The 14,792-nt window shown below is 44.7% G+C and overlaps 1 protein-coding gene across 1 annotated transcript in view; it reads right to left on the reverse strand.

Annotated features, from left to right (window-relative positions):
* Positions 1-14,792, reverse strand: part of TMEM130 (transmembrane protein 130) — a 49,268-nt gene that overhangs the window by 32,762 nt on the left and 1,714 nt on the right. Inside the window, exons 2-5 of the mRNA XM_075318056.1 lie at positions 14,002-14,307; positions 11,642-11,813; positions 9,748-9,908; positions 8,608-8,692 (exon numbers count right to left, since the gene is read on the reverse strand). Of these exons, the coding sequence (XP_075174171.1) occupies positions 8,608-8,692; positions 9,748-9,908; positions 11,642-11,813; positions 14,002-14,307 (724 nt within the window). The remainder of the gene's footprint in view (positions 1-8,607; positions 8,693-9,747; positions 9,909-11,641; positions 11,814-14,001; positions 14,308-14,792) is intronic.

The raw sequence follows: 14,792 nt of genomic DNA on the forward strand, positions 1-14,792 counted from the left end.
CGGTTTTCCTGCAACTACCAGTAGTCAATTCACAGCTGACATCAACCCAACAAGTATTATCCCGCTTGCCATTGCACCAGGGTAATCGGGAAAAGCCAGGCAAAGCGCCAGAATTGGTGCACCTAACGAATGTGCCACTTCTGGGTCAACTGTGGGCTGCCATTGTTAGGCTGGGAAGGGCCAAATAACCATGGGCCTTCCCACCCTGATAACACCAGGTCCCAGCTGACTGCTATACTTTCGCTGTTTGTCAAAAATAGAGCCCACGTAACTTGTTTCTTTTCTTTATTGTTCACAGCAGTGTAGAGGCATCTTCCGCATTCAATAAAGCTTGTTGAGTGGATGCGCTACAGCTTTTCAACAAGCTTTATTAGCATACGAGCAATACCCAAACTCTGAATTCTGACTTTTTTTTTTAAAGTCCGTGTTCCAGTTCACGTCCGTCCGAACTTTACAGTTTGGGTTCGCTAATCCCTAGTAATTACTGATCTAAAGAATAGGTGATAATTTGTGGTTCGGTGGAGACCCCACCAATAACGGGAATGGGGCACAAAAATGCCCTATTGGAGCGGTAGCCACAGGGATGTCATGTTTACAGCTCTGTCATTCTCTACGAACTACTGCAAAGTGCGCTGTACTGCACGTGATCCAATAGAGAATAGCAGAGTTATGCTCATGTGTGGCCTCAACTTTATTCCATCAGGGCATTTTAGAGTAGCCCTCTTTAGGGTCACGATACTACTTTATCACACACACATAAAGGTCAGTTCATACTTCCTTTATTACCTAAGCTCCTGATTCATCAGCTTTTATCAGGTTCCTTGGGTAAAATCTTCTAATTTTTACGCCAGACTCGCCAAGCTCTGCCAACGTTTTGCCCATTGGGCATGAAACGGAGTCCATGTTCGGGAATCACCTGGACTAGTCCCAGCGCATGCGTCATATGTACACACTTGGGCTATCATGAGGAGTGTTATGCAGTTATGCAGGCGTCACACAAGACGATCTATCGTGCGATATGTCGTTGGGGTCACGGTTTTCGTGACACACATCTGGCATCGCTTGCGACGTCGTCCCGTGTGACACCTATGAACGTCTGTAAACGATCGCAAATCGGCTACGAATCGTGAATCGTGTACAGGTCGCTCATTTTTAAAAAATCGTTTATTCTACTTTGCGCCGGTTGTTCATCGTACCCGGGGCAGCACACATCGCTCCGTGTGACACCCCGGGGACGATGAACACAGCTTACCTGCGTCCCGCGGCTCCCGCCGGCTATGCGGAAGGAAGGAGGTGGACTGGATGTTTACGTCCCGCTCATCTCCACCCCTCCGCTTCTATTGGCCGGCCGCTGTGTGACGTCGCTGTGACGCCGAATGACCCTCTCCCTTCAGGAAGTGGATGTTCACCGCCCACAGCGACGTCGTTCAGCAGGTAAGTACGTGTGACGGTGGTTTAACGACTTTGTGCACCACGGGCAACTAATTGCCCGTGACGCACAAACGACGGGGGCGGGTACGATCGCTCGTGCAATCGCACGATAGATGGTACCTTGTGAAGCCCGCATCATTTGGGCATACCCAGACTGGGAATGCATCAATATACCATTTTTTTAGTCAACACTATTTCCTCCAGAAGTATACAGTATAAAAAATGATATCTCTGTGTGTATGCTTTTTGATGTGGGGTCTTATGCCATATATACAAGTGTGTGCCCAAACAGTGCGTACTTCACAGCCTTTGGTTGGCGATGTATATGTCAGGAACCTAAAAATGGAGTGAGAACAGAGTAAGTAGGGAACAGACCCAGTCAGAGCGCTCCTTTAGTATGCAGGGGCTTCCTCCATTTTTCAGTCAGCAGTGTGATGTGGTCATGGAAACCACAAGACCTGGAAATCTGGAGGGATGACATTTCATCTCTGCCCCTTAAGTCTTTCTTCCTCTTCTGCCATCTGTCAGGCTGTGGGCATGTGACATAAAGCAATCCTCTCATGACCTGCAATGGCGGTATTCTGGTTATTATATACAGGGAATAGTATGTCCCACACGCCACCTCTTAAAGGGGCAGGAAATCCAAGATCCCTACCAAATAGGTGCCTTCATATGTCATGTACTACTGGAGTTCAGAAAAAGGATTTGCAGGCCCAGCGACAACATTGGTAGTCCATGGCCGCCGTACCCGAGCCCTATGCATCTTCTGCTACATCCCCAGTGCCTCTTCTAATTAGAAATCCACTGCACAGTCATGCATGTGCTGTGCCGCAATATAATCACATCATGTAACCTACTGTCACACTAGGTACGGGGAAGTACCAAGCGAGCGGCAAAAGCTAAGAAGAGAAGGGGATCCCTGCTTCTAGGGATGGGTGAGATGGTGACTCCTGACCAAATCTACTGCTGGTCCCTGGGGTCCCTCACCACCCTAGATAGGTTCCACACCTATGTGCCGAGCCGGATACCTAACCCTAGGTGTCATTAGTGCTTTTTGCTGGCCATCACTAGTCAGGGTGAGTTCAGGGTCAGCAAGGGCCTAGCCATGTGATGGCGATGAGGGGAGGGACGCGTATAGGGACGTTAGGGAGCATAGGGTGCAGACTCAGGTGAGATGAAGGAGGTGTCCCCATTCCTCTATCCCTAGCGCCACAGACCTCCGCTTTATCGTTTCCCCGTGTACTCTGTTTCTTGCGGTGCTTCCCGGGAGTCCCCTCTACACCTGGCGAAACCCCGATAGTCATTGCGTGACACTAGTACAGCCATGCTGGGGTTCAAATCCCACCAAGGACAACATATGCAAGGAGTTTGTATGTTCTCCTCATGTTTCCTTGGGTTTCCTTCAATACTCCAAAGACATACTGATAAGGAAGTAGATTGTGAGCCCCAATGGGCACAGTGATAATAAAGGTCAATGGAAGTCTATAAAGGGCTGCGTAAATAATGGCGCTATGTAACCAAGTAAAAAAAAAAAATGCAAGAGAGATAAAAAATAATCTTTTTTTTCTGATTTTTTTAATGAAAATTGAAAGTTTTTTTCTATTCTCATGTGAACTTACCCTGATATTTATATACTGGTTGGGAGTAATGAAACTTCTGCCTAGTTATGCTCTGATACATCCTGATTGTCATGAGGAGGGTTTCAAATTCACAAAGTCGGTCAATTTACGATTCGGTTTTACTTTGCGCAGGTGGATGACATTTCATGAAAGCTTATCCACAATGCTGGCCATGTGACAGGCAGGACATTATCAGTTTGGAAAATCTGGATAAAAAATCCACATCGTATACGCTCTGTGTACACATACCTGCGCGGAGCAGAGAACCGGCGGATCACTCACTGTGTACACATACCTGTACGAAGCGAAGAGTCGGCGGATCACTCACTGTGTACAAATACCTGTACGGAGCGAAGAGTTGGCGGATCACTCACTGTGTACAAATACCTGTACGGAGTGAAGAGTCAGCGTATCACTCACTGTGTACAAATACCTGTACGGAATGAAGAGTCAGCGGATCACTCACTGTGTACACATACCTGTACGGAGCGAAGAGTCGGCGGATCACTCACAGTGTACACATACCTGTACGGAGCGAAGAGTCGGCGGATCACTCACTGTGTACACATACCTGTACGGAGCGAAGAGTCGGCGGATCACTCACTGTGTACAAATACCTGTACGGAGCGAAGAGTCGGCGGATCACTCACTGTGTACACATACCTGTACGGAGCGAAGAGTCGGCGGATCACTCACTGTGTAAAAATACCTGTACGGAGCGAAGAGTCGGCGGATCACTCACTGTGTACACATACCTGTACGGAGCGAAGAGTCGGCGGATCACTCACTGTGTACAAATACCTGTACGGAGTGAAGAGTCGGCGTATCACTCACTGTGTACACATACCTGTACGGAGAGAAGAGTCGGCGGATCACTCACTGTGTACAAATACCTGCACAGAGCAGAGAGCCGGCGGATCACTCACTGTGTACACATACCTGCACGGAGCAGAGAGCCCGCGGATCACTCACTGTGTACACATACCTGTACGGAGCGGAGAGCCGGCGGATCACTCACTGTGTACACATACCTGCACGGAGCAGAGAGCCGGCAGATCACTCACTGTGTACACATATCTGTACGGAGCGGAGAGCCGGTGGATCACTCATGTTTTCCAGGAACAGATATCACATAGAAAATCAATATAATTATTCCCAGCTTCAGATAAGAGGACACATCAAGGATGGAAAATGATTGGTATGTATTTACTATTGTTTCATGTCACTATAATCAACACTATTAGCTGATGATGTCCGCATGTTTGTGTACATCACAGATATAGAACCGGTTATTCCAGTTTATCTACTGTGCGGATACAGACGGAAAAGGGCCCCTGTGCCAGAACAGTATATGGGCCCTTCTGCAATCCAATAGTTCAGCATATTGCACAATTCCACCTTTGTGGATAATGGCCCCCCTAACTCTTGGGCCCCTGTGCGGCTGCACAGGTTGCACCAATTATACATCCACCCCTGGAGTAAAGTATACGGACACCTGCACATTCACCTACAGGAGCTTTTATGATATCTAATTCCCCCCTTCCTTTTGGCCCATTCATCTAGAAGACCATTTGTGAGGTCAGACACTAATGTTGGATGAGAGGGCCGGTCTCTTTGTATGCTGAAGGGTTAAAAGAAAATAGTCACCTCTAGTGTTGAGTGAGCACTACCATGCTCAGGTGCTCAATACTCGAAACGTGCAGGTCCAACGAGCTCAATTCGAGTAACAGGTATAATGGAAGTCAATGGGAAACTCAAGCATTTTTCTGACACACTTACAGAAAAATGCTTGGGTTTCCCATTGACTACCATTTTACTCAGGAATCAATTTTAGGCCTGTCCGAGTGTCCAACCTGCTCATTTTCCGTACTGAGCACTCAAGTATCTTAGTGCTCGCTCATCACTAGTCGCCTCCAGAAATGCTATTTACCTGTAGACAGAGGGTTAATGTCACAAGGAGGTTTTTACAAACATGGCAGATGGTCATGGCGGCTTCAGGATCTGTAGAGACTACAGATATTGGAACGCTGCCTGCTAACTTCTCTGATTTCTGTGATCAGCGCAGGCAGACTTGGGCGTCGACCCACAGATTGGTTGTTCATGGGTAGGATAGCAAGAGTAAAGCGGGCTTTACACGCTGCAACATTGCTAGCATCGGCTAGCGATGTCGAGCGCGATAGCACCCGCCCCCGTCGTACGGCCGATATGTGGTGATCGCTGCCGTAGCAAACATTATCGCTACGCCAGCATCACACGCACATACGTCGCTCTGGCCGGCGAACCGCCTCCTTTCTAAGGGGTAGGTTCTTGCGGCGTCACAGCGACGTCACACGGCAGGTGTCCAATAGAAGCGGAGGGGCGGAGATGAGCGGGACATAACATCCCGCCCACCACCTTCCTTCCTCATTGCCGGTGGAGGCAGGATAGCGATGTGTGCTGCCGCTGGAATGACAAACAACATCGCTAATAAACAGAAAACAATTTTTTTGTTTCAGGACCACCTCTCCGCGGCAAACGATTTTGACCGCTTTTGCGATCGTTTAAGGTCATTCATAAGTGTCACACGCTGCGATATCGTTAATGACGCCAGATGTGCGTCACAAACAATGTGACCCCGACGATAAATCATTAACAATATCGTAGCGTGTAAAGCCCGCTTTAATCTCTGCTGGGCTGCTTGTTAGTCTCCTTTCATCACATATTGTGGGAGATCCCATCACATTCACTCCCCTCCTATATATGCTGGCTGGACCCTTCCTTTAATGCCAGCTATAGTTTATCTATACTGGTCTGGTGAGGTGCTGTGATCCAGACTTACTGGTGGTTGTTGTACTTCATTGTTTTGAGCATTTGTGCTGTTAACCATTGTTGTCTTTTTGTTGCTGCCTTACTTCTCTTACTTTTCTCCTTAAAGGCCATTTACACGCTGCGACATCGCTAACGATATATCGTTGGGGTCATGGTGTTTGTGACGCACATCCGGCGTCGTTAGCGACGTCGCAGCGTGTAACACGTATGAGCGACCTTAACACTAGAAGTCCCAGAGAGGGGTTATTTATCATTTCTACCTTTGGAACCCAGAGACGGGTCGAATGACCTGAAGGATTTTAGCTAACATCCTATAATCACCGTCTTTTGTTCTGTAATTAAGGCCATTACTGTCGCACCACAGGAGGTTGTTGTTTTCCATTTAGTTTAGCCATTTAGTTTCTAGTCAGTTCTATTCAGTTTATTGTATGTCATTTGACCCTCTTTCGGGACTTCAGGGGGGAGCTCGAAATTTCTGGGACTTCTAGTGTTAAACGATCGCAAAAGAGGCAAAAATCGTTGGTATGTGAGATGTCGTTCACTTACCAAAAATCGTTGTCTATTCAGTAGCAAGGTTGTTTGTCGTTCCTGCGGCAGCACACATCGCTATGTGTGACATCGCAGGAGCAAGGAACAACCTCGTACCTGCGGCCGGCCGCAATGAGGAAGGAAGGAGGTGGGCGGGATGTTCATCCCGCTCATCTCCGCCCCTCCTCTGCTATTGGACGTCTGCCGTGTGACGTCGCTGTGACGCCGCACAAACCTCCCCCTTAGAAAGGAGGCGGATCGCCGGCCAGAGCGACGTCGCAGGGAAGGTAAGTCCGTGTGACGGGTGTAAGCGATGTTGTGCGCCATGGGCAGCGATTTGCCCGTGACGCACAACTGACGGGGGCGGGTGCGCGCGCTAGCGATATTGATAGCGATATCGCAGCGTGTAAAGTACCCTTAAGTCTCTTACTGTTTGTTCCCGTGAGTTTTCAGTGTGTCTAAGTTTTGTTTTTTTCCCTGTCTGTCTTTATCTATGTTACTATCTCAATCCTGCACCTTTTTCCCCCTTCTTTCCCTGGAGGGGGAGGTAAAAGATTACATTTAGTCAGGAGAATAGTAAGGCATAGGACTTCGGCCTCTCCACCATCAGGGGTAATGCTAGCATAGGAGCTCCCTATCCCTCTCTATCCTACAGTCATAATATGACAGGTAATCTGCAGAAAAATAGCATCTAAACTATGTCTGGTAGGTTTACTGGTGCTCTAGGGATAAAATGTAGTTATATCCTCCCTGTAGTTGCTCGATTTCAGCCATAAGGTTGGTGTAGGCAGGGGTTACAATCACATTTTGCTGAGCGCAACAGTAATCACTCCCTGTACATTGACTGACAGCTTGCTCCATGTAACACTGCACACACATTCTGCAGAGCAGACTATCACAAAACACTCAGTGTGCACTGAACAGTAACTGTAAACCGTTCCTGCACAGCACTGAGGACTGGAACCAGCGGCTGCAGGGAGAATAAAACTTAATTTTCTCCCTGTACCAGAGCTTCCAATAAGTTGGCTACGTGATTTAAATTCTATTTACCTGCAGATCACCCATCTACCTGCAAATAAATAGCATTTTGTAGCTGACAGGGACATTTTCTATTCAGTGGAACTATTGAACCCAAGCTGAATGTGCTGTATAATCGGGTGCTCATACACTGAGTCGGGGCACGTCAGGACACCCTAATAGTCACTACGTGTGCAGACAGTCCTGCCAAAGATGCCAAATACCCACGTATGTGCCAGACTCAGCTTAATAAAGGTTCTGCAGCTTTCTTATATACTTTTTTATCTAATTTCTATTACTTTTAAGATCTCTGATTGCTGCCAGTGAATAAAATCTACAAAACGGAGTAACAATATAAAAAGTTTCTGCACACAGAAATCCACTTCTGGGGATATATTTTTTCCCACTTAAATGTATGCAATTTGGAGGCTGAAAATCATTTTTGCAACTGGCTTTCTTTAAATTGTTGCCCCATTTGGCTTTCACAGATGTTCTGCTTCTCTACAAATTCAACTTTGCTGTGGTCATAAATCAGCAAGGGCTCAGAAAAATACAGGTAAAGGAGTTAGAAACTCCTATTGAACCATCAGAATTAGCTCACTGACAGATTTTGAGTTAACTCTTCTTGCAGCCAGCAATAGACAGCGTAACACAGAGCATATAGATATCAAAGGGTGCAAAATTTTAATGTAAAAACAAGTACAAAAATAATTTTTAGCCCAAAATACATGTATTTAAAGGGACTCTGTCAGCAGATTTCTGCAATGTAACCTGAAGACAGCATGCTGCAAGTGTTAAAACAGAGACTACATCCCTGTGTCTGTTATCTCACAGTCATTTTTTGTTTACCTGCAATGTTAGCTTAAGCCTCTTATCTTTATCATTAGTGGGTCTCAGCAGCATGAGTTATAGTCCAACTTTGCCCCTTCTGTGATTAGCAGCTTCTGTCTATGGAAATGTGCACTGAAAGCCTGGTGTGGGTGGGAACAACTCTCAGAGCTCTGCTACATGCAAAATCTCAAATCTTTCACTGTGTCAGAACGGCTCCAACCACTAATATAAATGATACATCATTGAACTCAGAGCCTTTTTCCCTACATTATGCTGCTCTCAGATGAGGTAGCAAAAATCTGCTGACAGATTCCCTTTAAATAAGAAAAATAATTGTCTCTAAAGTTCGACAACCCACTCAACTTACACTTACCTTCCAAAGATGTGCAGAGACAGGCTGACATTCTGTCCGGTGGTGGTCTCTCTAGGGCCAGCTATGGTGATACTTCTTATAACATCTGGAAACCAAAAAAATAACACCAAGGATGTAGTAGTGTTGGGTCCATTTATAATTAAAGTTTGGGAGGCTTAATAGCGATAGTTTGTAAAACAGAACTTTGTATTAAAATATTTTAGAAACACTGAAAACAAAAAATCATCAGACAATGTATCCCATCAATTCTTCCCTACTCTCCTCCCTTTCTTTGATCCAATTTTGATGTATATTACAATTGTGACTGATGAATATACAAAGCAATCTTCTCTTTGTGTCTTAGGAGATCTGCCATATCCACCCCTTCTTGTCCTTACTATTCTGTGTCTGGCAATAAGACAACTGACTGCAGCAGGAGCTTCTCCCCTCTGTCCTGTCTGAAGTTGAACAAAGTAACTTAAAGTAATAGGGCTACAGCCAGCAACTAGTGAGAAATAGAGCTGATCATAAATCTTTTGGAGGCTTACTAGCGATAGCACATGAAAGAAAACTTTGTATTTAAAAATTTTAGACACACTAAAAACAGCAAATGATCAGAAAATGTAAAAATATCCCAGCAATTCCTCCCTAATCTCCTCCCTTTCTTTGATCCTATTTTGTTTTTTTTTACAATTGTGACTAATGAATATGTAAAGGAATCTTCTCTTTGTGTCTTAGGAGATCCGCCATGTCCTCTCCTCATCCTTACTATACTGTGTCTGGCAGTAACACAACTGACTGCAGCAGGAGCCTCTCCCCTCTGTCCTGTCTGCAGTACAACAAAGAAGCTAAAAATTCCACATGCCTGACCTCTTTCTTAACTCAACACCTGAAGTCTGTTCTCAGCTGATCCCGCCATAACAGGCACGTTCGACTAACATTCATCTATTGTGTTTTGCCACCTTTCTGTTGCTGCTTTGCCCATTCTCCTTGCTTTACACTGACGCTCAGCTTGTTCAGATAGGTTGCTGTTTATAACCACAAGCCCAGGACATAACCATGTCAGTGCACCGAGAAATGATTCCCTCTGCACAATATACCAGTGAGAACAAGATCTGCCAGACGAGAAACCAGAACAAAACAATATCGTGCAATGTGTACCTTGTAATGTTAACATGGCCGTGAAGTTCCCGCTCTTCCTCTCGGAGTGTCTTTGGTAATTGACATCATGAAGATGAGCGGTGACAAGAAGGGAAACTTTGAAGTTTCCAGGCGAAGAATAGTTATGATGAACAAAAGGATCCGATGTCAAAACCGTGGTTCTGTAATAAGAACATAAAGACATATATATATATATATATATATATATACACACGCACAGACAAGCAAAAGGGTAACAATGTTGTGCTCTTTTGACTTTCAGTCTCCATATTTCACCATCCACAGCAGCTTTGAGCGTGAGACTACCTTCAATTTATAGACAATCATCTTGGCTATCTCACATATAAATTTAACTTTCATCTATTTAGCATATGATTAGTTATGCAGATTCTTGTCAGGTCACTGCATTGTTACTGTTTTGCTCCTTAAAATCAAATTTTTAATTTGTATTATTTTGTTACTATTTTGTAATTCCATCTTTGGCTTTCAACACTGCCTGAATCCTTCTGGGCTCTCAATCAGATTCAAGGATGTCGCCACCGAAATCTGATCCCAGATCTCTTCTACCTGTTCCCAATGTTAGTGTATATTGATCGCCTCTCTTGGGGATGTATACGGCTTTTTCTTCAACTCTACCCACAAGTGTTGAATTGGGTTGAGGTCAGGGGATTGTGGGGACAATTCAGCTCCTCTACATCATTGGCATTGAACCATTTATTTGCCAATCTCAATGTATGCTTCGGGTCATTGTCCTGCTGGATCACTATGACGTCATTTTTATACACATAGTACTAGAGTGTATGAAGTAACTTGTTTTGTAGGATACTCACATATAGCTCAACATTGAGACCACATCGATTCTGGTCAAGTAACCCATACTTGTGACTGTAAAACACCCCCACATCATCAGGCTTCTTCTACCGAACTTGACAGTTCCTTCAATTTCTTGATCCATTAGCCCCTCTTTCCCTTGTTTCTTCCAGACACATTTGCCCCCATCAGAGCCTAGTCTCATTGACTTTTGTCTCATGGCTTCAAATCACCTGTTTCCAATCTTCTACCGTCCACGTTTCGTATTTTTTTGCAAACTTGAGCCAAAGCTTCTCATGATGATATTGAAGTTGAGGCTTCTTCACCTTTTTCGGGCCACCATTCCAGACTTGTGTAACGTGCGTCGCTCGTTGCTTCCATGGACGTCTGTGATGTCACTATTATGAAGCATATGAGCCGCCTCCATTGCCAGGTTTGTTGCACCAGAAATGATAGACCTTGTGATAATGAGCCGACTTGTTGACGGCGATATTTTTCCTGGTCGTCAACCTCTTGACTTTTGAATGGGTGGACAGACTTCATTTTGTATTCTTCCCACTATAATGGCCTCACATGATGCAGTTTGGCAATTTTCTTGGCCAAGAGACCACTATCGATGAGCTGGATGATGCTCTTTCTCTTTTCTTGGGAAATCTTCTTCATGGCTGCTCCTCAATTCCAACCAGTGACCTTTTGCTTAGGAATCAACCTAATAACACACTGAGCTATTAGGGAAAGTGAAAACATGTTGTAATTTGTAGTATACAGGAAGAAAAAGATTTTTCAAACACCAGGAGCAAAACAGTAACAATGCAGTGACGTGACAATAATCTGCATAACTAATCATATGCTAAATAGTTGCAAGTCAAATTTCTGTATGAGATAGCCAAGATGATGGTCTATAAAATGAAGGTCGTCTGACGCGCAAAGCTGTAGTGGATGGTGAGATATGGAGCCTGAAATTCAAAAGTTCAAAACATTGTTACCCTTTTACTTGACATCACTATATATTGAGAAAAATACGGACAACACAAGGACGTGTGATATGCATGTGCAAATGCAGCCATATTCTGTCATCACAAACCTGTCATCCAAGATCCATTTATAGGTGAACGTAGCCGACTTAAAAATGTTACTTGGGTCATGAAGGAGGAAAGATAACACCACGCTGCTGTCTGTGGCCAAGACGAAGCCGCATCTCTCGTATGTGCCGTTACCGTCTGCTTGTGATGCTGTGAGACGCCCCACGATCCCTCCTGCACATGGAAATAATCTGTTAGTTTATATAAATTATTAACATTAGGATAAAAGCTCTGCAACCTACTAATGTACATTGTATTAATGCCGTATTATCTTCAGGATTACGGCTTTCTGGCAGTGAATGGAGCAATTCATTTTTCGTTATTTCGTTTTTTTATATCAGTTGTTGGTAATTTTTCATTCTCCAAAGACCTGAATGATTGGCAAACGGCAATTTAGGACATTAATCGAGGCTTATATTACATGCGCCAATCAGCATGAAAATGCGGTCAATATATAGACGACCTATTTTCACGGTGTATACTCCCCTGCATTATTGTTGGCAGTGATTATGTGATCAGCCGCCAAATGAGCAAATAATTGTTTGCCGGTTTATTGACGGATGATCGTTCTGCTGATCATCGTCCCATATATTTAAGAACTTTAACAAATTTCACTCTGGAATCCAGAAGAGGAGAGGACTCGTGCCGATGCTGTGTCTACAGCTACAATCAGATCAGAATTATTCCAGCCCTTCCATTTGTAAATTCAGTGTATTAGCAAACTGACTGCCGCAGTCTCGGAGAGCCGAATATGCTGCATAGCCAGACACCAGCCTCTGGCAATGTTCCTGAGAAAGCTTAGCCCATTTCTCATAGGTGGTCTCCAGCTCACTACTATTACTTGGTTTCCTGTCACCACCTTCCTCAAATCCCAAATTAAAGATATTCTATAAGGTTCATGTAAGGCGATTGTGACAGCCACTCAAAGATATTTCAGGACATCAGCTGAAACCAACCAAGCCTTGGTGGACTGTGAAGTAATCTTGGAATCATTGTCCTAGTGGATGGTCCAATGAAGCCGAAGCTTCAGCTTCATCACAGAAGAGATGACACCTTGTCCTAGGATTTAGGCATGCTTTACTGAATTCATCTTGCCTTCCACATGGTGTAGTCAGAAGAACCAAAGTGTACCCAGAGCATCACCCAATCACCATCATGCTTCACTGTAGAAATCATAGAGCCACCACCATGCTTCATTGTATTCATCACCGAGCCACCACCACACTTCACTGTAAAAATCACACGGCCATTACCATACTTCACTGTAGAAATCACGGAGCCACCACCATGCTTCATTGTAGATATCACTATGCCATAGCCATGATTCACTGTGGACATCACCAAGCCTTTGCCATGATTCACTGTAGAAATTACAGAGCCACCACCATGCTTCACTGTAGGAATCACCAAGCCACCACCATGCTTCACTGTAGACATCACTATGCCATAGCCATGATTCACTGTGGACATCACCAAGCCATCGCCATGCTTCCCTGTAGGAATCAGCAACCCAACACCATGCTTCACTGTACAAATCACCAAGCCACCACCATGCTTCACTGGACAAATCACCAAGCCACCACCATGCTTCACTGGAAAAATATCTGAGCCAACACAACGCTTCACTGTAGGCATTACCATCAATTGCATATTGTCCTGACAATTGGAGGCAGTGGAGTGCTGTTTGTGACAATTTGGTGGCAGCGGTGGGATATTTGTGTGATCTCCCCAGCTGCACTATGACAGGTATCATGAGCTATTTATATTGTTTTTGTTTCATTGGTTTATTGCAAACAGCTGAAAATCTTTACATTTTGGTAATAAACTGAATTTGTATTGGAGGTTGAATAATTTGGATTGCACTTGTGAATAGCTGGAGGTGTCGGCAGGCATCTTGAGACATGAGGATGGATGAGATTTAGTTTCTTTGGATCAGCTTCGTGGCCTTCACACCTTGGTTTTAAGATGATTGATCTTATTGAAAGCAGGTCATACACATGAGATTAAAGATGGCTAATATTGACTGAAAACTTTATGTATATGGAGTCTTCTGATTGCATCATGAGGATAACCCTTAAAGGGTTAATCTCAAGGCATTTTGGTAAGATTTATCATCAAAATGTGATTGATAAGGGTCCAACTTCTGGGTACTGGAACCCCTACCAATGCTAAAAATTAGGGAGTTTAAGGGTTTGGGTTCACTATAATATGGTGTTTTTGTAGAAATTTGCAGCACGGCCTCATCTACTTGAAGTTGCCATTAGCCCTGGCAGCCACATATGAAGACAGTACTAGTATATGGCATACCAGATAACAAGGAACCAAGACGCCCCTCCCATTATCGGAGAGAAGTGTTGCCTACTTGTAACCTGGAGCTCGGTGGTGTTTCTTGCGATGGGTTCACATGTCGAGCATCGTCTCTCTGTTACCAGGACTGATATGGGGTAGGCCCCGGGATTTTCGCACTGCAATGTAATAGAAGAGTTGGATTCTCTCTGTGAGCGGTGAGTGAGCCACAGAGGGTTGTAGATCCAATGAAAATGGTAAAGCCCAGGGTCGGCTACGAGACTCGAGCTGCCATTTGCAATCAGTAAGCTGGCATTCACAGTCGCCTCTGCACCGGATGTTATGGGGCCATCTGAGGAAACCATCAAGAGGTAGGATTCATCTAGAAGTCAATAAGGAAAGATGTGAAGAAACAGAAGCACATATTGACCAGACACAGGTTTTTTAAAGTAATTGCCCCCCAATAATGTCTAGATTTGGCCATCAGATAACGTTACACATAAGCCCGTATTTTGGAGTACGGAGCAGCTGCCGAACTCTTGTACATTTTGATTATAGTCCATTGACACTTGTTATTGGCAGGATTCTATGTCACAATGACTCTGGGACAGCGGGGAACCGGAAGCTGTCCCTAAAGCTAGTGGGCCCTATGCTATTCCTAACCTCAGGGATACTCTAGATGGTGGCGAGGCCTGAGTCTCCTTCCTGGCCCTGCTCCTGACTAGTCCTGATCTGATTCCCCCTCCCCCCATGGAGGAATGGGACAGGAGTGTGATGAAATTGACAGATAAAGACAGACAAGGGAAAACCAAGACTCCATGCACACACAAGAATTAAGACAACAAGAGATTCAGGAGGAAAAAACAA

This window comes from Anomaloglossus baeobatrachus, chromosome 7 (genome assembly GCF_048569485.1).
Source record: "Anomaloglossus baeobatrachus isolate aAnoBae1 chromosome 7, aAnoBae1.hap1, whole genome shotgun sequence".
Lineage (NCBI taxonomy): Eukaryota > Metazoa > Chordata > Amphibia > Anura > Aromobatidae > Anomaloglossus > Anomaloglossus baeobatrachus.